The 27,616-nt window shown below is 38.9% G+C and overlaps 1 protein-coding gene across 1 annotated transcript in view; it reads right to left on the reverse strand.

The window, feature by feature from the left end:
• LOC136262035 (extracellular matrix protein 3-like) overlaps positions 1–25,473 on the reverse strand; it is a 37,095-nt gene extending 11,622 nt beyond the window's left edge. The window contains exons 1-4 of the mRNA XM_066056164.1: positions 25,308–25,473; positions 25,051–25,254; positions 9,946–10,083; positions 6,657–7,031 (exon numbers count right to left, since the gene is read on the reverse strand). Of these exons, the coding sequence (XP_065912236.1) occupies positions 6,657–7,031; positions 9,946–10,083; positions 25,051–25,159 (622 nt within the window). The 5' untranslated portion in view covers positions 25,160–25,254; positions 25,308–25,473. The remainder of the gene's footprint in view (positions 1–6,656; positions 7,032–9,945; positions 10,084–25,050; positions 25,255–25,307) is intronic.
• Positions 25,474–27,616: the final 2,143 nt, after the last annotated feature.

The raw sequence follows: 27,616 nt of genomic DNA on the forward strand, positions 1-27,616 counted from the left end.
CAGCTACAAGCAAATCACCCTTTAGTGAGTTCAGCTACAAACAAATCAACCTGCAGTGAGATCACCTACAAAAAAGTACCTTGTACAGAGTTCAGCTACAAACAAATTACCCTATAGAGAGATCGGCTACAAAAAAATCAACCTGTAGAAAGATCAGCTTCACACAAATCAACTTGTAGAGAGATCAGCTACAAACAAATCACCCTGTAGAGAGATTAGCTAGAAACTAGACACAATGTAAGGAGTTCAGCTACAAGTAAATCACCCTGTAGAGAGTTCAGCTAAAACAAATCAACCTGCAGAGAGATCAGCTACAAATAAATCACTTTATAGACAGTTCAGCTACAAACAAATTACCTTGTAGAGAGATCGGCTGCAAATTAATCAACCTGCAGTGAGATCACCCACAAAAACGCACTTGTACAGAGTTCAGTTACAAACAAATTACCCTGTAGAGAGATCAGGTAGAAGAATTCACCTTGTAGAGAGTTCAGCAACAAAGAAACCACCGTGTAGAGAGTTCAGCTGCAAACAAATCACCCAGTAGAAAGATCAGCTAGAAGAAGTTACCTTGTAGAGAGTTCAGTTACAAAAAAACCATCATATAGAGAGTTCAGCTACAAAGAAATTACCCCATAGAGAGTTCAGCTAGAAGAAGTCACCTTGTAAAGAGTTCAGCTACAAAGAAACCATCATGTACAGAGTTCAGCTACAAAGAAACCACCTGTATAGAATTCAACTACAAACAAATCACCCTGTATAGAGTCAGCTAGAAGAAGTTACCTTGTAGATAGCTCAGCGACAACAATTCACCCTGTAGAAAGATCAGCTAGAAGAAGTCACCTTGTAGAGTGTTCATGTACAAAGAAACCATCATGTAGAGAGTTCAGCTGCACACGAATCACTCTGTAGATAGTTCAGCTACAAAGAAACCGCCATGTAGAGAGTTCAGCCTCATACAAACCACCTTGTAGAGAATTCAACTACAACAAATCACCCTGTAGAGAAGAAGTTACCTTGTAGAGAGTTCAGCTACAAAGAAACCATCATGTAGGGAGTTCAGCTACAAAGAAACCACCATGTAGAGAGTTTAGCTGCAAACAAATCACCTGTAGAGAGTTCAGTTAGAAACAAATCACCCCGTAGAGAGATCAGCTGGACGAAGTCACCTTGTAGAGAGTTCAGCTACAAAGAAACCATCATGTAGAGAGTTCGGCTACAAAGACACCACCATGTAGAGAGTTTAGCTGCAAACAAATCACCTGTAGAGAGTTCAGCTAGAAACAAAATACCCTGTAGAGAGACCAGCTAGAAGATGTTACCTTGTAGAGAGTTCAGCTACAAAGAAACCATCCTGTATATAGTTCAGCTACATTTCAAGTCACCCAGTAGAGAGATCAGCTGCAAAAAAATATCTTGTGGGGAATAATGGGCATGTAATAAATATATGTATATAATTTGTATAATTACTAATAAAATCAAAAATAATTGAAGTACTAAAATTCTTCTTTAAGTTCTTTTCTTCTTCCTGTAGTAAAGAAAAAACACATGGGTTAAAAAAGCCCCAAAGCCAGCCATAGGTCGGCTTTGCAGTATACAAATACAAAAAGAAGTGATATCTAATCAAAAACAGCCAAGCTGTAAAAAAAGGTGCGGCCCCCAACAAGGCCATGGTGAAAAAAGATGTGAAATCCAAGGTGGCGGCCAAGAAATGGCTGTGATGGTAGGTTAATGGTAAAAATTTTAATAACGACAATTCAGGTGAATTTTGTGCCACTTGGTCTTGGCATCAAATTCACCTGAATTGTTGTTATTAAAATTTTTACCATTAACCTACCATCACAGCCATTTCTTGGCCGCCACCTTGGATTTCACATCTTTTTTCACCATGGCCTTGTTGGGGGCCGCACCTTTTTTTACAGCTTGGCTGTTTTTGATTAGATTCTTGTTACATGGACCAGCTGCCTGAATATTTAATAGCACTGCAAAACCCTTTAACTGTTATCAAAAAAGCACTTTGATACTAGCAAGAACAAGTGAGTTATGAGGCTTTATAAATATACCATACTTTTAGTATGGACAATTCACATGTTTACAACATGAAAACATGCTTGTTACAGTACAATAAAAATTGGGAGTGAACACATGTTCACGTCTTTGATATCACTATATTTGGTGGGAGTTGAGGTGAACATGAACTGACTATGGTTTGGGTTCTTGTAAAATAGAAAAAGAAGAGATCCCCATACAAACACACATGTGTAGCTCCACAATCCATTTCTGATTGGAATCAATTTTGCTGTACAGTTGTCTGCCAAATAGCAGAGTTGACATACAAAATTTGAAGGAAATCAATCAAACCATTTCCAAGATACAAGCAGTCAAATTGTGGGGGAGGGGTTCTTCATTTTTCCTTCTACTTTTGCAAACTCTGATGATGTAAAACAAAACAAAAGCATATACTCCAATCCAGCTGAAATTTGGCAAACTTAAAGACGTTATTAAAGCAAATCTCAGCACCAATTTAGGTAAGAATCCAATCAACATTCACTGAGTTATGACCACTTATTTGCATAAAATAAGATAAACCTACAACGTGAACTGCTTCAAGATATATAAGTTGAAAATTGGTCTGTAATTGGTCTAGCTTGTAAACTCACAAGTTTGCCTTACATTTGTTTGTTAACATACATAAAATTAGTAAACTTCTATAATATCATCATATCAAATGAAAGAATGGCACCAGATGTATGAAGCTATAATTATCATATGGTACAGTAGTACTGTATCAAGACACATGGTAGTGTGTCGTGCGGCCATTTCGGCGATCACACCATGAGTATATTGACAGGATGAAAGAAAACAGCTTTTCATGTGTGCATAGCTTCATGGCCTCTTCTCCAAAGCATACCATTTTTGCATTATAGCTCTCCCCCAGGTAGGGTACGCCACCCAGCAAACTTGATTAAATCCACAACAGCCATTTGCAAGATATGGGCATTCAAAATTTCATTTTAATTTCTTTGTTTTTTCTTATACCATACGGGGGGCTACGGGGACTTCGATATCTTTTTGTACACTTTGCAAAAATTGCTCTAAAATCCAAACTGTTACTTGATTGCCTCAATCTTTGGCACAGATGAAGAGCGTGTAATGGTGGATTCATTTACCAAGTTTGTTGTGAATCTGAGTAATATTCAAGAAGTTATGAGCATTTATTCACGTAAAAAAGATCAAACTTCTGTCACAGCTACAGGGAAAATAGAGTATAGAAATAACTTGAAAATTGGTGTGTAGATAGGCTGATCATCATAGCAGTGCCTTTTGATAGTTTGAATAGCAATTGAGTTACAGTGACAAAGTTATAAAGCAAAATCCAAGCAAGTGTAAAATAGCGTGATTGAGATGCTCTAATAGAGCAGTCACCGCGGGTAAAAAAGATGTTCAAAAAATGTCAAAAAAAAACTTACCGGAGTTCGAACTACGGACCTCCATACCTAACACCTGCATCCTTAACTACTGAACCACTGCTACCTTGGCTGATCACTTCACTTAATTTCTGCTTTATAAATGAAATTTCTAGTTGAAATCTGCTTATAATCAAACATTTGGATCTACCAATAGAAGTATTAGATTGTTCTAGAGCATTCTATGTATGTTCTATTAGAAGTCCTCAAAAAAATGTGCACTCTATTAGAGTATTACAATAATATTATCTAATATAAATTAAATCATGCAATGAAATGCATTTAAAAGTCTGTCTTCAATAATCATCATTGTATCTACACAGAAAAGAAGAAATGTGAGTAAAAACAAACCTCAAAGTCAGCCATAGGCTGGTTTTGGGGCCTTATAAAGTACAAAAAGAAGTGAAATCCACACAGAAACAGCCAAGCTGTGAAAAAATGGTGCAGCCTTAAAAAGCCTCGGTGAAAAAAGTTGTAAAATCAAAGGTGGCGGCCAAGAAATGGCTGCAATGGTGTTAATGCTAAAAATTTTATAATGGTTGTGTGTATTGTTAAAGGTCCATTGAAATGGAAAATTCACTTGCCATTTTATTAAATAAATAGGTTGTTTGTATCATGCAATGCACAAAAACACCTTTTTAATAATTCAATTATGTTGTTGTAAAGATATATTAAGCTAGTTACGTCATGCTGTGATGCAAGACAAAGAACCGGAATTACTGTTACACTTTGCAATGGGAAAGGTAGATAAACAGTGAAAGTCTAACATGCAGGTGGCAATGCCCAAGCTCTCCTTTTCAACTTCATAGTGTTCCAAGATTACTTGAACGTTCTGCTGGAAAACAATAGCGGAGTTGTTCTGTAGTTGCCTGTAGCAGCTTGGCCTGTGTGCTTCGCACTATCGAAGCTCACGCTTCATTATGCTTCACTGAAGTAAGATTAGTTCGATTTGTTTACAAAGTTGGGCTAGTACCATGAAACAAACAATGGTATCTATATTACACTTTCCTGAGTAGCTTCTCCGCCTGGTAGGGATAATGTCTTGCCAGTAGCGCCATCGCAATTCTTTTTTCCTCGCGTTTTTCTACCTCCATCCACTGTATGGACACTTCAGTGTATTCAAAACATCTTAAGAAATAAACTCAGACGTGTTTCGGCCACTGTACTGTTGATTTACAGTCCCTTTAACAGGTGCTCTCAAGTGTTCTTCACCATAAGACCAGCATAAATTCACTTACTGGCTTGTAACTGGTTGCAGCACAAGTTCTTACCATGTTTTTAGTTGTTACGGTAGATATGACGTAAAACTAAATCGAATCTAGCTGTACATATATGCTTCTTTCGCTTGAGTGGCACCTCACATGTACTAAAGTTTCTTTGTCTGATGCGCTATGATGTAATAATTGACAAAATGCAATACACTGAAATTTGTTATATCTGCTAAAAAAGAAAATCTAGCTAAATCACATGCACCAACCTATCCCACTAGTAGCAAGGATTGATAATAGCCAAAGTGTATTTTGCCATTTCAGTGGACCTTTAAAATTTATTAACATTAACATCATTACAGCCATTTCCTGGCCGCCACCTTTGATTTCACAACTTTTTTCACCCAGGCGTTTTAAGGTCGCACCATTTTTTCACAGCTTGGCTGTTTTTGTGTAGTAGTAGGGACCATGAAGGTTAGCACATTTTCATTAAAAATGCTGACTAGAAATCAGCCTCACAATAGCTTCATGGTGCCTTGCAGTATAGGTTAGGTGTAGCTAAAACGTTGTCTCCAGAATGGCCAAAATGTTTCGGATGGGCTGCTACAGAATTTTAAAATTTAGTGGAATATTTGCTGACTGACTGTCTGCCTGACTGACTGACTAATGCCTTCAGATAAGTGTAACTTGACAACGGCTAAGGCTACGGGCTTGATATTTTCACTGTTCAATGTTGCTTCAACCTGACAGGTTCCTTTTGGCATATTGCAGTATGTACAGTACATGTATCATGGGCTTACCTTTGTCCTCCTTTGTGTCCCATTTCCGTTTGCTGACAGCCAAAAGTTTCAATTTGCAGTAGCTCAATGGCTTCCCTATGTTTGTAAATGGAAATCATCTGTATTTTCTGTAGCGACTGGATTGATTGCAGAGATGCTTCTCCTACTGCACTTCGTTTGTAATGCTGAAAGTGAAGCACAATAGTCACTTCATTTTCAAGTCAATAATTGATAGTTGAAGCACAAGAATCATCCATATTTTCCATAGTGACTGGATTGATTGCTGAGGCCCTTATCCTACTGTTCTTTACTTGTAGTGCTGTGTGACGGGCTGAACATAGTTGAAAGTGAAGCGTAATGGCTACTTCACCTCAAGTTAGTAATTATTGATATTTGGGCCATGTGTTCAGACAAAAACATTGCTTCTTTTGTGGCAGTATGTGCGGGTTTGCCAGTCATAATAATATTACAAAAAAGCAAACAAACAAGTATAAGGAAAACTTATGAATTTTACATTTCGATCAGGGAATGGGGCCAATTATAGAATAAAAAAGTAAGGAGGCCATACACTTGCAGATTACTAGTGGACATTTATTCCCTAATTCAGTACGGGTATAGACTGAAGTAGGGATTAAATTCCCACTAGTATATCTGCAGGTGTAGGCAACCTCTATTGTTTCCCTAACTTTGTTCTATGACCACTAATCAACTTTAAATTTATAATTTTCCTTATGTGCCCTGTAATTAATAGTAGTTGTTTCATATAGTGTTTGACTATGTTCTGTCTGTTAGACACAGAGAAAATGTGATTAAACTACACTAGTCTGAAGGTATCATTCAGCTGGTTGGTCGGTCGGTCGGTCGGTCAGTTGGTAGAAAATTCTACAAAATAATACAAGTTAGTGTTGTGCTACTTTAAAAACCAAGTGCCATGCAGCTAGTTAGCTGGAATTAATCAACTATTGTACCCTGAAGGAATTGTGAGGCTGGTTTCTGCTCAATATTTTTCATGAGAAAGTACAAAGCTTTCTTCATCCTTACTATACAATACTCCAATACTGTAATACCCAATTGATGCAAATAACACAAAAGACTCAAGTCATCAATCAGGCTTTTATTCTGGAGTACAATAGATATATTTGAAATAAACAACACTGGTGTCACAGTCACATGACTGAAAGGTACATACAAACTGTACTTACCACAATCACCCACTATGTTTACCACAGCTTTAGATGGATAACCTTTTCTAATTTTCCAGTAATAATCTGGTCCATATTTCCAGTAATACTCTGGTCTATGTCTCCAGTAATAATCTGGTCCATATTTCCAGTAATATTCTGGTCTATGTCTCCAGTGATAATCTGGTCCATATTTCCAATAATACTCTTTATATATCCAGTGATAATCTGGTCGATATCTCCAGTGATGGAACGGACGATCAATTATAGTGAGAGAAAAGTTCTTAACACACTCTGATGTGATAGAACTATTGCTAATATCAATGTCAAATGAAGCACTTGTCATTCCAGCAGGAATCATTACAGTGTATGGTCCAGGATCATAATCATCATCTTCTACATACAATATGATTACTTATATTATTGTGACCGGGACTGCAAAAATAGGGCATGTTGGCACATAAAATTTGCCTATGTTTTTAAACCTTTATAACACATAACCATTTGTGCTTTAAAGGGTATACAATTTTGAGCCTATATTATACAATTAATTTGCTTTATACTACAAGTTACAGAAAGCAGATATTCTATTCTGGTATTAAAATATGACCTGGGATTTAGTCCATGGCTACATGGCCTATTTTTTGCATGATTGGTCACCTGTACATATAAAACTTTTGGTGATGCATCTTTGAAAAAATGCCAAAATGATTTTGTGTTTGTTTTGTTTTTTTAAACTCTTGTAGCAAATACATTTAATTTATTGGCAATGAGATTTAAGGATGACTGTTGTGCAAACAGATAAACCACCACGTATCTAACATACAAAATTCATGTTCATAATATTTGATGGTATACAGTATCTAATAAAAACAGCAGAGCAGCCATGAGAATGGACTAGTCTAGAAAACTTGTGATGTCAAAGGATGGTGTCAAGAAATGGCTACAATGATGATAGACTTGTAGCTTTACAAATTAATTGACATTAATAGCACTACTGCCAGTGCTTGGCAGCTACACTCACTACAAATGTGACTGTTTCAGCAATTCAAAAATTTACTGAACTCTACAAGTACATACTTAACAGTTACACTCATGCACTGCTCATTCATGGCTATAAGTTATGTAAATTAGTCCACCACTGCTTAATCTGCTGTTCTCAGCTTGACTTGTGCGAGCCTGTGGAAACATGTAAGATTGATTTTATAATAGCCTGGACTGGTTCAGTGAGGTGGGAATGGCTGAAATGTCCTTGAATTTTTCAATGAGTGATCCAGAGCTGGCAGGCTGGTTTTTGGTCTACCATCTTTCTCTTCCATTTGCTAGTGCTATATTGTTACCCACTGCCCCCACCCTCCACTCCTATTTGTGCACTCCTTTTATAGTAACACAAGTAAAAATGTATGTAAAATGGAAAAGTTTGCAGGGGGATTCTTCAACTCCATACTGATAGGTTTTGTAATATGATAGTATTCAAGAATGAGTTAGTTTTTAAAAAGCAGTTTGGACAGTGTGGGTGTGACCACAAATTTCACTTGTAATCCAAAACTACACATAACTTACTCCAGTCTATACAACAATCAGATCAAGGCATGCAAGTAATGTGTCATACGGCCAAGGAAAGCCGGTAATGCTGCACACATGCATTTATTTATTTATTAAGGCTTTTCAGCTTAAAAGGTATAATGTAAAGAAGTGTGCATGTATTACAATAGCAAATAATTGATGTGAAGATGCACTGATGGCACACTGGAATCCTGTGCCAGTGCCCAAAATAAAAGTAATTATTATAATTAAATTAGTTCTATTTACGTATGAACTACAGTAAGTAAACCTATAAGATTAATTAAACTGGAACCAAGGAAACATGCCAAGATAAATGTACTATTGTGGGTGGGAAATTTCACTGCAGTGGGACACCTTAGATTTCAAATTTGAACTAAATCAGCCTGACCATTTTTGAGCTATGAGCCTTCAAAGTTCATCTTATGTTCATCATATTTTTCTTCCAATTACATAACCATTTTCTTATTTAAATTGTCATATACTTACTTGATTCACTTCAAATTTGAAGGGCACAAAGAGCATAATACTGGGCATTCATCTGTTGATTTGTGTAAAGATTGCATAACACAGTGTTAAGCTATGAACAAATTTAAAAAAATACAAGGTCATGTCTATGTACAGACATAGAAATAAGCTGAAAATTAATATCTCGATAGGTTTGATCATTATAGCTTAAACCTGTTGTGATTTAACAGAGATAGGAATATTAACTATGAAGATAAAAACCAATATACCATGCACAATCAAAATACTCTAATAAAACATTCCCTTGAACAAAACAAATTCATGTGCACAATAAAATAACTGCATAGGCTCAAATCAGGTATACACCTAAACCTAATCCTTTATCACTGTGTTACTGCTGAAAGTTATCCATCGCTCTAAATTGTCAGCTTATAAATTAAAGTTTTATCTTAATCTACATATGTAAAATTAAAGTTATGGTTTAATAGTTCGAAGATTCTAACTTTTACAAGGTTCTATGACTGCTCTATTAGAGTGTAAAAAGATGTTCTATTAGCATAACAAATGAAAAACAGATTGAAAATGCTACATTAACATTGATAATTTTTCGAATAAAGTGTTGATAATAATTAATTATAGCAAAAGAAGATGCTATCTTAAAGTAAGACATAGAGATGTAAAATGATGCAAGCCTTAAAGAAGCTGGCTTTATTTAGTGCTATAAAAGCTTGCACAAAAAAAAGAAGTGATATCTCTGCCAAAACAGCAAAGCTGTGAAAAGAAGGTGCCTGCATTAAAAGATTGGGAAGTGAAATGTGGCAGGCAAGAAATGGCTGCAATGATATTAATGTCAAAGCCCATTGTCGTTATTAAATTTATTAGCATTAATATCACCACCTATACATTTTTAACCCAGAACTTTTGAAGGCTGCACCTTTTTTACAGTTTGGAAGTTTTGGCATGGATGTAAAAAAAATCATCTACATGTACATTCAAGAATTAACATAAGCATGTACAAGTTGTACTAGTTTTCTAAGAACTATAAAACAGAATTATGTATCAATAAAACACATGAAGAAAGTAAGATAGAATTTGAAGGCATGCATCAACAATAAGCCACAAATTTGGTATGCCCACCCAAGGGAGTTGGTACTATAAAACTGATCTGTTCACATCTAGGCATATTGTATACACACATTAGTCAGTTGAGCACTTACACTGGCTTCCCTTGGCCTCACAGCACACTACAGTAGGTCTAGATACATGAATAAACACTCACCAGTAGCTGTTCCATTAGTAGTCAAAACTTGTACTATAACAGTAGTCGATGATGGGTTACTGAGAACTAGTACAGGTTGTGCTGGTCCATCATCTTCATCAACACTGTATGTTGACTGGTTGAAGCTTACATATATACCTATTGTATAAGATAGCACAAAGCAATGATACCATAATATAAATTTTTATGGCATTTATGATATACATATAACCTGCATAACTTATGCCAAAAAAACAGTTATCTTTTATGTACAGTGTGTTTCATTTCACCAATGGTATAATATGTGACTGTCTCAGCAAGAATCTGATTTGTTTGCACAACTTCCAATTTGTTTCTCAACATGATCTACAGTGTCCAAGGAATGGATCACCAAAGTTTCAGCCTTTGGTGGTGGGTAGTTTTGGAATTATCACTAGGCAGTAGGAAGAGCAAGAAAATTGATTTGTACAGCGACTATACTGAAAATAAACTACAGGTGCTTACATTCACATCCATAATTTCCGTTTGCATTAGTCTACAACATTGGATAAATATTCACCATAGATTAGCGAATCAACCAAGACATAGTGTTAGCCCAGTAGTCACTTATGTATATGAGTATAAAGGTGGTTTAGTTGAAGAAATGACGACGATCTTGTTTACGTCTACCGCATCATAAACAAACGCATGTGACACGTATACCAACAGGGCTACAGAATAGTTTCAAACTCTCCATGAGCAGGTGAATAAGATGGTGGATAGGTTTAATTGACTTGAATATTCCTTTTCTAAATAATACCGCGATAAAACTTGCATATTTTCTTTATAGCATGTCTGACTGTTTAGAGACACTCACTAGGGTACTGCAACGAGTGGATCAGAAGGCTGTTGAATTAGTTCTCTTAATTCAAGCCCTCAAAGTGCGTGTCATATTTGTTTGATGGCAATCACCACAGTGAAAAGGGTATTCAGTTATCTGGAGGCATCACAAGATCTATTACCAAGGGTGGCACCAAGTTTTTAGGGAAGTCTCTTGAAGTTTCTTTAAAGTGCCACCAAATCTGCTGCTAATAGGAAAATGTGTAGTGCTTACTATCTCAACTATTATCTGCTTATGATGTGTTGCCCTTCCGAGGTGAGTACAAGCTCTGGCTCTACCACAATTACATGATTTCTCTCCTTCATTTCCATCTGTCAGTAGATGCTGCCACTAAAACGGTCATTACTAAAATGAAAAAAACATAACTTAAGTATGGTTGAGCCTTCTTAGAAGTGTTACTCGTGCTATCCTATACTATCCAGACATGTGCTGCCCTAGTGTCTAGACAGACAAAATTGAGCCTCTTGTCCTGTATTAGTGCCTCCAGTGATTATCAACTTGAGGAACTGATTTTGCAATTACACTTAGGGAATATTTATTTGCAAACACAGGATACTGATCATTCCATCTTGTCGAAAGCCCATTCACAATTAACATCGCTTCCAATGGTTTGTCGTCTTTACTTGCAGCATCGCTTCCAATGGTTCGTCGCCTTTACTTGCAGACAACAAAATTAGCTGCAACTGATGAACACTCATACTTGATAACCACCTGAATACACTATCTGTCCCGAAGGATTCTGTGACACTAGAGCTGCTCATGTTTTGGGTGGCTGTTCCAGTGGCTTAACACAGGGCCGCTTCACTTATCGTCATAACAAAGTCCACACTGTTTGACTACTGAACTTGCCAAATCGTTTTCTGAACTAAGTACAGTCTCACTTTATGCTGACTTACCCGGTATGCGTGCAAGTGACTCTCAACAAGCAATAATCCCTCCTTCTCTTCTTCTTACACCATATCATCCAGATATTGTTCTTTATAATGAAAGAAGCACCTCAGTGGCTTTGTTAGAACTGACATGTCCCTTAGATTCAGTAAAACATCACGAGTCTGCCAGAGATCGAAAACAAGAGAAGAAAGTACCAAGAGCTACAGTCAGAATTTGAGGCATTTTAGGCCATTACCTACCATCATCTTTTCAGAACTGTGTTCACTATATTCAAAGTGAGATTAACATGTTGGTTGCTGTGGCCCACCCCTGGGAGTAGTGGCAACTGCCACCATTTATTGAGGATTCAATTACACATATGTGCTCATATATACACATTTATGTGCCTAACTATCCACCCTTCCACCGTTGTTGTTGTTATCTACTTTACCAGTTAGGCACTGGAGGGTGTACACAGACGGCAGAGCCTGTTCGAGGTGTTTACCCATAGCCTAGGAGCCTAAGCAAAAATCTTTGAGCTAAATATCCTAAAGTGAAACGGGACAAATACCTAGTACCAAGCTCTATCATTGCCTACTCTTTTTCCTAATGCTAGTTACATAACATTTTTCCACAAAGCCGGTAGTGTACATAACAATACAACAATCATGCAACAAGAACACAATGACACCATAATAGCAAATGAGATCAAGACACACGGTAGTGTGTCGTGCGGCCCAAGGAGCCGGCGCGCCACACCCGTGAGTATATTGAACATATGTGTATATTGACAGGAAGAACGAAAACGTCATTTTCACACCTTTGTATCTCAGTAATCACTTATCCGATTGGAACCAAATTTGCTACACAGTTGCCCGCCAGCCAGGGAAGTCTACATTCCAAATGTGAGGGAAATCGCTCCAGCCATTTCCGAGATACGAGCTGCCAAAGTGTCGTGTTTTTTTTTCGTTTTTTTTTCTTCTTCATCTTTTCGCACACTTGCAAAAATTGCTATAACAAGCAAATGCGTACTCCGATCGCCTTGAAATTTGGCACACAGAAAGGGAATCCAACGGCGAATTCTAGCATCAAATTTGGTACAAATCCGATGAATGGTTCAGGAGTTATGACCGATTATTCGCGTAAAACAAGATCGATTTGTTGTCACGCCTACAGGGTAAACCGCTTCATGGAATGAGTTGAAAATTGCTATGTAGATGGAGTAACCATCGTAGGAGTGCCGTTTGGTGGTTTGAAAGGAATCGAGATAAAGACCATGGAGATATGACACAAAACCCAACCTGTGTCACAATTACGCGATCGATTTTTACGAATAAAAAAGTATTAGTTTTCACGCCTACTAGGCAAACCGCTTAGAGCAATGAGCTGAAAATCGGTGTATAGCTGGAATAATATTCATAAAAAGTCCTTGCAGTAGTACAGAAGAATCGGATTACAAACCACTGAGTTATGATTCTAAAGCCAACTACGTGTAGCAAATGGGAGATCGAGATACTCTAATAGAACAGTCACCCTAATAGAGCATTCGGCTAATTTATTTACTCCATTATAGAATTTTATTACATCACAAGTTATTCTGTAGGGAGTTCAGCTGCAAACAGTTAATCTTATAGACAGTTCAGCAAGAAGACAGTCACCATGAGGAGAGTTAAGCAAATATATCACTATAGAGATTCAGAACATTACAAGTCACACTGAAGAAAGTTCAGCTATAAACAAGTCATGCACCCTATAGAGAATTCAGCTACAATTAAGTCACTCTCTAGAGAATTCAGCTACACACAAGTCACTGTGGAGAGAGTTCAGCTACAAACAAATTACCCTGTAAAGAGATCAGCTACAAATAAAACACTTTGCAGAGTGTTCAGCTACAACAAATCAACCTTTAGAGCGATCAGCAATGAACAAATCAACACAAATCTACCTGTAGAGAGATAAGCTAGAAACAAATCACCCTGTAGAGAGTTCAGCTACAAAAAAATCACCCTGTAGAGACATCAACTAGAAACTAGACACAATGTAAGGAGTTCAGCTACAAGCAATCACCCTGTAGAGAGTTCAGCTAAAACAAATCAACCTGCAGAGAGTTCAGCTACAAAAAAATCACCCTGTAGAGACATCAACTAGAAACTAGACACAATGTAAGGAGTTCAGCTACAAGCAATCACCCTGTAGAGAGTTCAGCTAAAACAAATCAACCTGCAGAGAGATCAGCTACAAACAAATCACCTTATAGAGGGTTCAGCTACAAACAAATTACCTTGTAGAGAGATCGGCTACAAACAAATCAACCTGCAGAGAGATCAGCTACACACAAATCAACTTGTAGAGAGATCAGCTATAAAAAAATCACCCTGTAGAGACATCAGCTAGAAACTAGACACAATGTAAGGAGTTCAGCTACAAGCACTCACCCTGTAGAAAGTTCAGCTAAAACAAATCAACCTGCAGAGAGATCAGCTACAAACAAATCACCTTATAGAGAGTTCAGCTACAAACAAATTACCCTGTAGAGAGATCAGCTAGAAACTAGACACAATGTAAGGAGTTCAGCTACAAGCAAATCACCTTGTAGAGAGTTCAGCTAAAACAAATCAACCTGCAGAGAGATCAGCTACACACAAATCAACTTGTAGAGAGATCAGCTACAAACAAATCAACTTGTAGAGAGATCACCTATAACAAAATCACCCTGTAGAAACATCAGCTAGAAACTAGACACAATGTAAGGAGTTCAGCTACAAGCAATCACCCTGTAAAGAGTTCAGCTAAAACAAATCAACCTGCAGAGAGATCAGCTACAAACAAATCACCTTATAGAGAGTTCAGCTACAAACAAATTGTGACCAGATTTTACAGAACCGATCCAAATCGCACATCAGGCAAAATCAAACTAACACCACCAGTGGATAGCTACACTATCGTACTACAAGTTTTGACCCTCAGCACTACTCAAACTACACGAGGCTGGTTTTTACACACGTCTTTTCTGGGTGGTGTGGAGTGCTCAAATGGCGGTTTCAGGCCTTGTGAAGGACCTGGCTTGGCAAGAGTCAGTGGTATACTGGTGGACAGCCTTATAATGTTGGCCAGACGTGTTCTCTGTTGATTTTGCTACATATCAGCCACTAGGGAGCCAGCACAGCCCTGTAATCTCGTGTCTGGACTCCAATCATGGTCTGCCTCCATTTTGAGGTATAACTTTTGCCCTCCCCGCCACCCCCCAGCCTCCACCCCTTTGTGAGCACTCGTGATACTACTTCGCTCGTCCAACTGCTCAGATTTTCTATCTTATTTGGCGGGAAACTGTACAAGCAGCTACAAGTACTGGAAGTGGCTTGAAAGGTAACAGATTGATGCATCTTTTGTGTAAATTTCATACGCGTGCTTGCTATCCTTGGAGAGTTATGCTGGCTTCAATTCTTTGAAACCGTTTATCTCGGAACTTCTAATGTGCGATTTGGATCGCTTTTCCAAAATCCAGTCACATATAATACTCATCTGGCTGTAAAGGAGCCAAACACACAAAAACATACTTTGGAATCACTCCATGACCAGTGCCAGCCACCACACACTGACCAGACTTCTTTCCACTGCTCCAGGATTCTTGGCAGGTCACGTGATCTCACGTGATGCTCCAGAAATAATTTATAATAATACTCATCTGGCTGTAAAGGAGCCAAACACACAAAAACATACTTTGGAATCACTCCATGACCAGTGCCAGCCACCACACACTGACCAGACTTCTTTCCACTGCTCCAGGATTCTTGGCAGGTCACGTGATCTCACGTGATGCTCCAGAAATAATTTATAATAATACTCATCTGGCTGTAAAGGAGCCAAACACACAAAAACATACTTTGGAATCACTCCATGACCAGTGCCAGCCACCACACACTGACCAGACTTCTTTCCACTGCTCCAGGATTCTTGGCAGGTCACGTGATCTCACGTGATGCTCCAGAAATAATTTATATGTGACCAGATTTTACAGAACCGATCCAAATCGCACATCAGGCAAAATCAAACTAACACCACCAGTGGATAGCTACACTATCGTACTACAAGTTTTGACCCTAAGCACTACTCAAACTACACGAGGCTGGTTTTTACACACGTCTTTTCTGGGTGGTGTGGAGTGCTCAAATGGCGGTTTCAGGCCTTGTGAAGGACCTGGCTTGGCAAGAGTCAGTGGTATACTGGTGGACAGCCTTATAATGTTGGCCAGACGTGTTCTCTGTTGATTTTGCTACATATCAGCCACTAGGGAGCCAGCACAGCCCTGTAATCTCGTGTCTGGACTCCAATCATGGTCTGCCTCCATTTTGAGGTATAACTTTTGCCCTCCCCGCCACCCCCAGCCTCCACCCCTTTGTGAGCACTCGTGATACTACTTCGCTCGTCCAACTGCTCAGATTTTCTATCTTATTTGGCGGGAAACTGTACAAGCAGCTACAAGTACTGGAAGTGGCTTGAAAGGTAACAGATTGATGCATCTTTTGTGTAAATTTCATACGCGTGCTTGCTATCCTTGGAGAGTTATGCTGGCTTCAATTCTTTGAAACCGTTTATCTCGGAACTTCTAATGTGCGATTTGGATCGCTTTTCCAAAATCCAGTCACATATAATACTCATCTGGCTGTAAAGGAGCCAAACACACAAAAACATACTTTGGAATCACTCCATGACCAGTGCCAGCCACCACACACTGACCAGACTTCTTTCCACTGCTCCAGGATTCTTGGCAGGTCACGTGATCTCACGTGATGCTCCAGAAATAATTTATATGTGACCAGATTTTACAGAACCGATCCAAATCGCACATCAGGCAAAATCAAACTAACACCACCAGTGGATAGCTACACTATCGTACTACAAGTTTTGACCCTAAGCACTACTCAAACTACACGAGGCTGGTTTTTACACACGTCTTTTCTGGGTGGTGTGGAGTGCTCAAATGGCGGTTTCAGGCCTTGTGAAGGACCTGGCTTGGCAAGAGTCAGTGGTATACTGGTGGACAGCCTTATAATGTTGGCCAGACGTGTTCTCTGTTGATTTTGCTACATATCAGCCACTAGGGAGCCAGCACAGCCCTGTAATCTCGTGTCTGGACTCCAATCATGGTCTGCCTCCATTTTGAGGTATAACTTTTGCCCTCCCCGCCACCCCCAGCCTCCACCCCTTTGTGAGCACTCGTGATACTACTTCGCTCGTCCAACTGCTCAGATTTTCTATCTTATTTGGCGGGAAACTGTACAAGCAGCTACAAGTACTGGAAGTGGCTTGAAAGGTAACAGATTGATGCATCTTTTGTGTAAATTTCATACGCGTGCTTGCTATCCTTGGAGAGTTATGCTGGCTTCAATTCTTTGAAACCGTTTATCTCGGAACTTCTAATGTGCGATTTGGATCGCTTTTCCAAAATCCAGTCACATATAATACTCATCTGGCTGTAAAGGAGCCAAACACACAAAAACATACTTTGGAATCACTCCATGACCAGTGCCAGCCACCACACACTGACCAGACTTCTTTCCACTGCTCCAGGATTCTTGGCAGGTCACGTGATCTCACGTGATGCTCCAGAAATAATTTATATGTGACCAGATTTTACAGAACCGATCCAAATCGCACATCAGGCAAAATCAAACTAACACCACCAGTGGATAGCTACACTATCGTACTACAAGTTTTGACCCTAAGCACTACTCAAACTACACGAGGCTGGTTTTTACACACGTCTTTTCTGGGTGGTGTGGAGTGCTCAAATGGCGGTTTCAGGCCTTGTGAAGGACCTGGCTTGGCAAGAGTCAGTGGTATACTGGTGGACAGCCTTATAATGTTGGCCAGACGTGTTCTCTGTTGATTTTGCTACATATCAGCCACTAGGGAGCCAGCACAGCCCTGTAATCTCGTGTCTGGACTCCAATCATGGTCTGCCTCCATTTTGAGGTATAACTTTTGCCCTCCCCGCCACCCCCAGCCTCCACCCCTTTGTGAGCACTCGTGATACTACTTCGCTCGTCCAACTGCTCAGATTTTCTATCTTATTTGGCGGGAAACTGTACAAGCAGCTACAAGTACTGGAAGTGGCTTGAAAGGTAACAGATTGATGCATCTTTTGTGTAAATTTCATACGCGTGCTTGCTATCCTTGGAGAGTTATGCTGGCTTCAATTCTTTGAAACCGTTTATCTCGGAACTTCTAATGTGCGATTTGGATCGCTTTTCCAAAATCCAGTCACAATTACCCTGTAGAGAGATCAGCTAGAAACTAGACACAATGTAAGGAGTTCAGCTACAAGCAAATCACCCTGTAGAGAGTTCAGCTAAAACAAATCAACCTGCAGGGAGATCAGCTACACACATATCAACTTGTAGAGAGATCAGCTACAAACAAACCACCCTGTAGAGAGATCAGCTAGAAACTAGACACAAAGTAAGGAGTTCAGCTACAAACAAACCAACCTGTAGAGCAATCAGCTAGAAACAAATCACCCTGAAGAGAGGTCAGCTACAAAAAATCATCTTGTAGAGAGATCAACTACAAACAAAACACTTTGCAGAGAGTTCAGCTACAAACAAATCAACTTTTAGAGCGATCAGCAACAAACAAATCAACCTGTAGAGAGATCATCTAGAAACAAATCAACCTGCAGAGTGATCAGCTACAAACAAAAATCAGCTTGTAGAGAGATCAGTTAGTAATACACACAAATCAACCTGTAGAGAGATAAGCTAGAAACAAATCACCATGTAGAGAGTTCAGCTAAAACAAATCAATCTGCAGAGAGATCAGCTACAAACAAATCACCTTATAGACAGTTCAGCTACAAACAAATTACACGGTAGAGAGATCGGCTACAAATTAATCAACCTGCAGAGAGATCAGCTACACACAAATCAACTTGTAGAGAGATCAGCTACAAACAAATCACCCTGTAGAGAGATCAGCTAGAAACTAGACACAATGCAAGGAGTTCAGCTACAAGCAAATCACCCTGTAGTGAGTTCAGCTACAAACAAATCAACCTGCAGAGAGATCAGCTACACACAAATCAACTTGTAGAGAGATCAGCTACAAACAAATCAACTTGTAGAGAGATCACCTATAACAAAATCACCCTGTAGAAACATCAGCTAGAAACTAGACACAGTGTAAGGAGTTCAGCTACAAGCAATCACCCTGTAGAGAGTTCAGCTAAAACAAATCAACCTGCAGAGAGATCAGCTACACACAAATCAACTTGTAGAGAGATCAGCTACAAACAAATCACCCTGTAGAGAGATCAGCTAGAAACTAGACACAAAGTAAGGAGTTCAGCTACAAACAAACCAACCTGTAGAGCAATCAGCTAGAAACAAATCAACCTGAAGAGAGGTCAGCTACAAAAAATCATCTTGTAGAGAGATCAACTACAAACAAAACACTTTGCAGAGAGTTCAGCTACAAACAAATCAACTTTTAGAGCGATCAGCAACAAACAAATCAACCTGTAGAGAGATCATCTAGAAACAAATCAACCTGCAGAGTGATCAGCTACAAACAAAAATCAGCTTGTAGAGAGATCAGTTAGTAATACACACAAATCAACCTGTAGAGAGATAAGCTAGAAACAAATCACCATGTAGAGAAAACAAATCAATTTGCAGAGAGATCAGCTACAAACAAATCACCTTATAGACAGTTCAGCTACAAACAAATTACACTGTAGAGAGATCGGCTACAAATTAATCAACCTGCAGAGAGATCAGCTACACACAAATCAACTTGTAGAGAGATCAGCTACAAACCAATCACCCTGTAGAGAGATCAGCTAGAAACTAGACACAATGCAAGGAGTTCAGCTACAAGCAAATCACCCTGTAGTGAGTTCAGCTACAAACAAATCAACCTGCGGTGAGATCACCCACAAAAACGCACCTTGTACAGAGTTCAGTTACAAACAAATTACCCCGTAGAGAGATCAGGTAAAAGAATTCACCTTGTAGAGAGTTCACCAACAAAGAAACCACCATGTAGAGAGTTCAGCTGCAAACAAATCACCCAGTAGAAAGATCAGCTAGAAGAAGTCACCTTGTAAAGAGTTCAGCTACAAAGAAACCATCATGTACAGAGTTCAGCTACAAGAAACCACCATGTAGAGTGTTTAGCTGCAAAAAATCTCCTGTAGAGAGTTCAGCTAGAAACAAATCACCCTGTAGAGAGATCAGCTAGAAGAGGTCACCTTGTAGAGAGTTCAGCTACAAAGAAACCACCACATAAAGAGTTCAGCTGCAAATAAATCACTTGTAGAGAGTTCAGCTACAAATAAATCCCCCTGTAGAGGGATCAGCTAGAAGAAGTCACCTTGTAGAGAGTTCAGCTACAAAGAAACCATCATGTAGAGAGTTCAGTTACAAACAAATCACCCTGTAGAGAGATCAGCTAGAAGAAGTTTCCTTGTAGATAGTTCAGCTACAAACAATTCACCCTGTAGAAAGATCAGCTAGAAGAATTCACCTTGTAGAGTGTTCAGTTACAAAGAAACCATCACGTAGAAAGTTCAGCTGCAAACAAATCACTCTGTACAGAGTTCAGCTACAAAGAAACCACCATGTAGAGAGTTCAGCCTCAAACAAACCACCTTGTAGAGACTTCAACTACAACAAATCACCCTGTAGAGAAGAAGTTACTTTGTAGAGAGTTCAGCTACAAAGAAACCACCATGTAGAGAGTTTAGCTTCAAACAAATCACCTGTAGAGAGTTCAGCTAGAAACAAATCACCCCATAGAGAGATCAGCTGGACGAAGTCACCTTGTAGAGAGTTCAGCTACAAAGAAACCATCATGTAGAGAGTTCAGCTGCAAACAAATCACCCTGTAGAGAGTTCAGCTACAAAAAAATCACCCTGTAGAGAGTTCAGCTAGACGAAGTCACCTTATAGAGAGTTCAGCTACAAAGAAATCATCATGTAGAGAGTTCAGCTACAAAGATAGCACCATGTAGAGAGTTTAGCTGCAAACAAATCACCCTGTAGATAAACCAGCTAGAAGAGGTCACCTTGTAGAGAGTTCAGCTACAAAGAAACCATCCTGTAGAGAGTTCAGCTGCAAACAAATCACCCTGTAGAGTTCAGCTACAAAAAAATCACCCTGTAGAGAGTTCAGCTAGACAAAGCCACCTTATAGAGAGTTCAGCTACAAAGAAACCATCATGTAGAGAGTTCAGCTACAAAGAAAGCACCATGTAGAGAGTTTAGCTGCAAACAAATCACCCTGTAGATAGACCAGCTAGAAGAGGTCACCTTGTAGAGAGTTCAGCTACAAAGAAACCATCATGTATATAGTTCAGCTACATTTCAAGTCACCCAGTAGAGAGATCAGCTGCAAAAAAATATCCTGTGGGGAATAATGGGCATGTAATAAATATATGTATATAATGTGTATATAATAAAATCAAAAATAATTGAAGTATTACAAATCTTCTTTAAGTTCTTTTCTTCTTCCTGTGGTAAAGAAAAAAAAACACATGGGTTAAAAATCCCCAAAGCCAGCCATAGGCCGGCTTTGCAGTATACAAATACAAAAAGAAGTGATATCTAATCAAAAACAGTCAAGCTGTAAAAAAAGGTGCGGCCCCCAAAAAGGCCATGGTGAAAAAAGATGTGAAATCCAAGATGGCGGCCAAGAAATGGCTGTGATGGTAGGTTAATGGTTAAATTTTAATAACAACAATTCAGGTGAATTTGGTGCCACTTGGTCTTGGCACCAAATTCACCTGAATTGTTGTTATTAAAATTTAACCATTAACCTACCATCACAGCCATTTCTTGGCCGCCATCTTGGATTTCACATCTTTTTTCACCATGGCCTTTTTGGGGGCCGCACCTTTTTTTACAGCTTGGCTGTTTTTGATTAGATTATATATACATGAGATCATGCATAACATGACAATATATAGATTAATGTTGGTCGTTAAATAAAGAACCCCAACATTTGTTTCAAGCTGGTATTGTTCACTTGTCAACCGCCGTCCAATGATGGTGGTTGTTTTGGTAGTTGTCCAGGGTTCCATGGTTCTCCTACACAATTTTGTAATAGGACCATTGATATGATCAGCCACAAAATGTGGCTCCCAATTGCATGAGGCTTGAGGGCAAAATACCTGGGGGTTCCCAACTTTGAAGTCACAGGGATTTCTAAGGCCATCCTAATAATCCTAATGAAACCCTGCACTATCACACCCAAAGTTAGTCTTGGGATGGAAGAGCTACTCTTGGAATGGGAGAACACTGGACTTGAGTCTACCACACAAGACTCCCTTCAATGTCTGAGTCTGCCACACAAGACTCCCTTCAATGTCTGTGCATTTCCTCCTGTGATAGAATAATCCCATACCATAGTGTTAATTCCTCTTCTTAATAAAGTTATTAAATAATTTTTATTATGATTCTCATATATTGCAGCACTAACGTAACTGGTTTTATATGTACTCATTTCCAACATATTCTCTTAGTCGTAGGGGTGGGCTATGGGAGGGGACTTTTTGTACCACCTGGTCACCCATTTGGAGCGACCCACACACGTGGTATTTTTCCTACGCGCAAGCGTTCACCTTGGCAGTACTGGTTAGGTATTACCAAGCCTAAAAGTGCCTTCAGTACGATCTTAAAGGCTTCCAATAAATTGTTACAAAATTTAAAAAATATATATTCAATGGAATTTTCTACTGATTAACTGCCTGCCTGCCTGCCTGCCTGCCTGCCTGCCTGCCTGCCTGCCTGCCTGCCTGCCTGCCTGCCTGCCTGCCTGCCTGCCTGCCTGCCTGCCTGCCTGCCTGCCTGCCTGCCTGCCTGCCTGCCTGCCTGCCTGCCTGCCTGCCTGCCTGCCTGCCTGCCTGCCTGCCTGCCTGCCTGCCTGCCTGCCTGCCTGCCTGCCTGCCTGCCTGCCTGCCTGCCTGCCTGCCTGCCTGCCTGCCTGCCTGCCTGCCTGCCTGCCTGCCTGCCTGCCTGCCTGCCTGCCTGCCTGCCTGCCTGCCTGCCTGCCTGCCTGCCTGCCTGCCTGCCTGCCTGCCTGCAGGCAGTTAGTCAGTAGAAAATTCCATTGAATAAATATTTTGTAACAATTTATTGGAAGCCTTTAGGATCATACTGAAGGCACTTTTGGGCTTGGTTATACCTAACCAGTACTGCCAAGGTGCCAGGATGGAGTTGTGAAGCTGGTTTTTGGGTGAATGTTTTGGCTAGGAAAACCAAAATCTCCATGATCTGTAACATACAGTACTACTGTACTGTATGGTACTGGATTATATTCCTAGGACATCATTAGGTATTGTGAGACTGGTTTCTAGTCAATATCTTTTATGGGAAAGTGCAAAACCTCCATGATCCTTATGGCACTATAGTACTGTAACAATTCATCATCTTAAATTTAGCAGTGTCAAAATCCTTTTGTTGTTTAATAGTACATGTAAAGTTTAGTATCATTTACAAACTGTTCAATGGGTGAGTACACAGCTAGATCAATAAGAGGGTGATATCAAAGTGTAGACTAGGTAAAGTGTATGGTTTCCACGCTGAATTGTTATTAATCAACCTAAATAACCTAAATCATTAATTGGCATGGTCTTTAAAGTTACAACTAACTACCAGGTGTCCAGTACCTTTTACAGTAGTGTAAGTGCTTGGAATAATTTTGTGGCATCCATATATGTTGTTTAAGGAAAGTGTTGATACAGAAAATTAATGCCTAAATTGGTATGGTTTCATTGCATGAAAGAGATGATGACTAGCTTGATTGAAGATAAAGGTAAAACAAGGCACAGCAAGCACGCACTTGTCAGAACTCCAAAAGGCACGTGACATGCCACTGTTGAGTTTGTTATTGTGGCAGAAAATGATGGCCGTGTGCTGCTTTGTTTGGCCTCCAGCCTTGCGACTGTGATCAGGCAGGCAGACTGGCAGACAAGAATTCAAGCTTCAGCAATTTTTTCTAAATTTTATGTCCAGCAGCCTGTAAGTGTTTTCTTGTTTTTAATGCTGTATTTGATGTTAGATGGACTAATTTATTCTGTATAGGTGATTTTTGCTGCATAAGATATCTCTGAGATAATTTATAAAATGACAATTTAGGTGGCATACATCAAGGGTGATCTCTACTTGAACAGTGCTACTGTACTGTTTGATACTAGTATTTTTAAAAATTGTAAATAAAGTAGCGATCTATGCAATAAAAAGTAGTGAAACAAGAGATGAATGATGGTATTACAGCATAGCTTGGTGGGAAAGTCCCTACTTTGGCACATTAGCTATAACAATTATTTTGTTCAATGCCAAAGTAAGGACTTTCTCACCGCACTATGCTGTAATACCAACATTCATGTTTTGTTTCACTATTTTTTCTTGCATAGATCCCTACTTATTATTTTAATTAACACTTTTTAAAAATATTAGCTTGTTTAGTTTTTCAGCTACAGTGTAACTTGTGACTGTTCTATTAGAATATCATGCATGACTGTTGTACTAGGGGATCTTGAGTCAGCAAAGGGTGTGCAGCTAGCTAGACCAATAAGGAGTGAGGTCATCTTGTTTACTGTTAAATAAATACAAAGATTGTTAAGAGGTGTGGTCTCTGTACTCCATCACTATTATTCCACCTAGATCTTTATTTATGGGTGTGGTCATGAACCTATAGTAAACGGGATCCCAATCGCAAAGTTGCTAGTAGTGCATGGACTAAAGCACTTCTGAAATCTAACTCTGAAAGAATTCTGTGGCGTATAAATATGCTGCTGAAAGAAGGTGTTGATACGGAAAAAACTAGCACTTCAATAAGGTTTTGGTGGATGAAGAAGACAAGTAGCCTGATTGAAGAAATAACAAGGTGCAGAGGGTCTACACTCGTTGGAACCCCAAAAGGCACATCCCACTGGTGCGTTTGTAATTGTGGCGTAAAATGGTGGCTGTGTGCTGCTTCGTTTGGCCTCTGCAACTGTGGTCAGTGAGACAGTGAGGCAGAAGCAGTCAGATAAAATTCAAGCTTTAGTGACTTTTCAAAAAAATTCTGTATCTGGCTACCTGTGTGTGTTTTGTTATATTTAACATTGTATTATACATTATATGGACTATTACTATTCCATAAAGGTTATTTTCATTGCATAATATGTCTCTAGGATGATTTTCAAAAGTGGAATTTTAGGTGGCACACAAAATTTTTGCCTACTTAAATGGTACAAACTAAAAAACTAACACAAGTAATTAAAATATGCAGATCTATCCTCAGGGCACACCACAGTTGAGTATTACTGGCATAATTATCAGCATTAAAAATGAGCTTTGCATACATGTAGTTACACTACAATCTGTACTCACTATCATTATCCACTATAGTAATTCTAGCTTGACCAGTAGTACCACGAGTAACATGATCAGGTAATGAACCATCCATGATAGTAAGGGTAAACCTCTCATTATCTTCCATTATATTATCATGATATATTGGAACATCAAATGAAACACTGGTCACTCCAGCAGGAAATGTGACAATGTATGGTCCAGAATTATAATCAACACCTCCTGTAATATTCTCACTGTTAACATGTTGTTAAAGGTGATGTTGGTCTACTTACCAGTTGCAGTAATGTCATTACTTGTAACTTGTACAGTAATATCAGTTGATGATGGGTTACTGAGAACTAGTACAGGTTGTGCTTGTCTATAATCTTCATGAACACTGTATGTTGACCGGTTGAAGCTTACATTAATGCCTATTGTACATACATAGGAATGCCACAATGTAAAACATTACACTTGTAAATTGTGTTCTTTTACTCATCCTAATACTATACTTGCTCCCAATTTTGAAACTTCTTCTATGCCATGACATAAAATGGGCTATGTCACACTATGTCAAGACGTTGTATGTTGTAACTACCATGACATCCCTGAAGACAAAAACTAGTAAATTGTTTATATAGTGAATAATTATCTTGAACATTATGTTCATTATAAAGTGCATGCATAGAGTGGCTAATTAAGCAGTTATAAGTATTGGCTTAAGTCAAAATACTCTAATAGAACAGTCAACTACTCTAATAAAGTATTTCACTTAAACATTGCTGATCGAGTGCTGATCTGAAATTGAACTAAATTGCTTTATTGACTGCTGTGCTATTATCTCACTATTTTACTTAACTTCCCGTCATACCAAAGTTGATACCTTTACATGTTTGATCCATGAAAATTACAACTCTTAAATGGTATTCCATTCTAAAACTATTTAAATAGTTTACAATAGATATTTTAAGTTTCAGCTAAAAACTTGATGTTAGATTCATTTGCAGCTAAAATTTTATAAAATTTACATGCTTAACTAAAGCTTTAGTGTCCGATGGCCACCACCTTTGATATTAAAACTTCTTCGCCCTGGCTGGCTTTTGAAGGCCATACCCTTTATTACATATAGCTTAGCTGTTTTGCATGGATTTCCCTTTTTGTGTTTTAAATATCACGTAGCCAGCTTGTTTTACCCAACTTCTTATCTACAGGCACAATGATGATCGTGGAAGATAGACATTACAGTAGTATTGTATTGCCTGGGCTGGCTCTGGCCAAAATGAGTTGGGTGAGTCATACATGGTTTCTGGGTACAGATAGTGCACAGTATACACAGGAGATACAATCTAGAAGCATATATAGTCTAATTTTAATAGTCTTTGTATCTTTAATTTAACATAACAGGCAAGCCAGTCAACATGTTATACTTGTAGACTAGTTTAAGTAAAAATTGGGCAAGCCCAGGGCTTTGTTGGGATGTGCAGATCTCTCAGTTAACAGTGGCTGTTGCAGCTATACTATCAATAATTTCTGATCTGTTGCAACTGAGAAATGGTTGTGCCTCTCAGCATTATGGTATTTTCAAGCAGTTACCAAATAAGTAGTTATACTGCATACTGGTATGCCAGACCGAGGCGATTGGGTGGGTGGGAAAGCACAGAATTTGACAGTACTAAGTGCACTAGAGCAGTAATAATCTGGAGCAATTGACTTGCCAGCAGCTGGGACGCTGCTACCACATGGCACACAGACAATGGTAGTACATTGGTACATTCCAGTTAAGCTGGGCTTGTTTTCTCTCATATGTAGCACCATGCACCCCTAAAGAACCTGATCTGTTAGCTTACATTTACTAGGAAAATTTGTATTTAACAATAGTATAATACACACATTAACAATTGTTAAGCATTTACTGATAAGCAATAACAATTATTTTGTATATAGTCATGATGACTAGCTGGTCTGTTATATAGTATTCAACCTAAGTTAGTTTATTGGCCAGTTTTTAGCTCACAGTACTGTTACTAGTTAACACTGACAATTAAGGTGGTGGTGTAATTGGTGTTGTAGTTGAGGCCAGTTAACACTGACAGTACTATTAGTGTTAACTGGTCTCAATTACACCACCTAGACAATAAACCATCCACAAAATTAATATTTTTAAACCAGGCATGTGCCCAGTTCACTGAAATTGTGTTTATAAAAGTGCGTGTGTGTATACCCATCTACCTATGTTTGTCTGTATGCACCTGCATCCACATGAGCAAAATTGTTAAATGGTAAAAGCAGCTTTTACATAAGAAGTAAAAGTGAAATGAAGTCTGTATTAAACTTCCACACAGGTAAACTTTGCTCTGAGGTGCTTTCTTTTCTGCAGTCTGAAATACAGGTGTGGTGACTCTCCTCAGGCTTGTGAATTAGCTTCCCTTCGGGTTTTACAGGTATTTCACAACTGAAAAACAACTGTGCAGGCCTCATAGACTACCAGGAATAACCTATCCCTTCAAGTTGGAAAGGAGGCATATCACCTAAATATGCAAACCAGCAAAAATGAAGAGCAGCTTCGAGACTTTGTTAGAGAAAAACACAATAATCAAACTAT

Source organism: Dysidea avara, chromosome 7 (genome assembly GCF_963678975.1).
Source record: "Dysidea avara chromosome 7, odDysAvar1.4, whole genome shotgun sequence".
NCBI lineage: Eukaryota > Metazoa > Porifera > Demospongiae > Dictyoceratida > Dysideidae > Dysidea > Dysidea avara.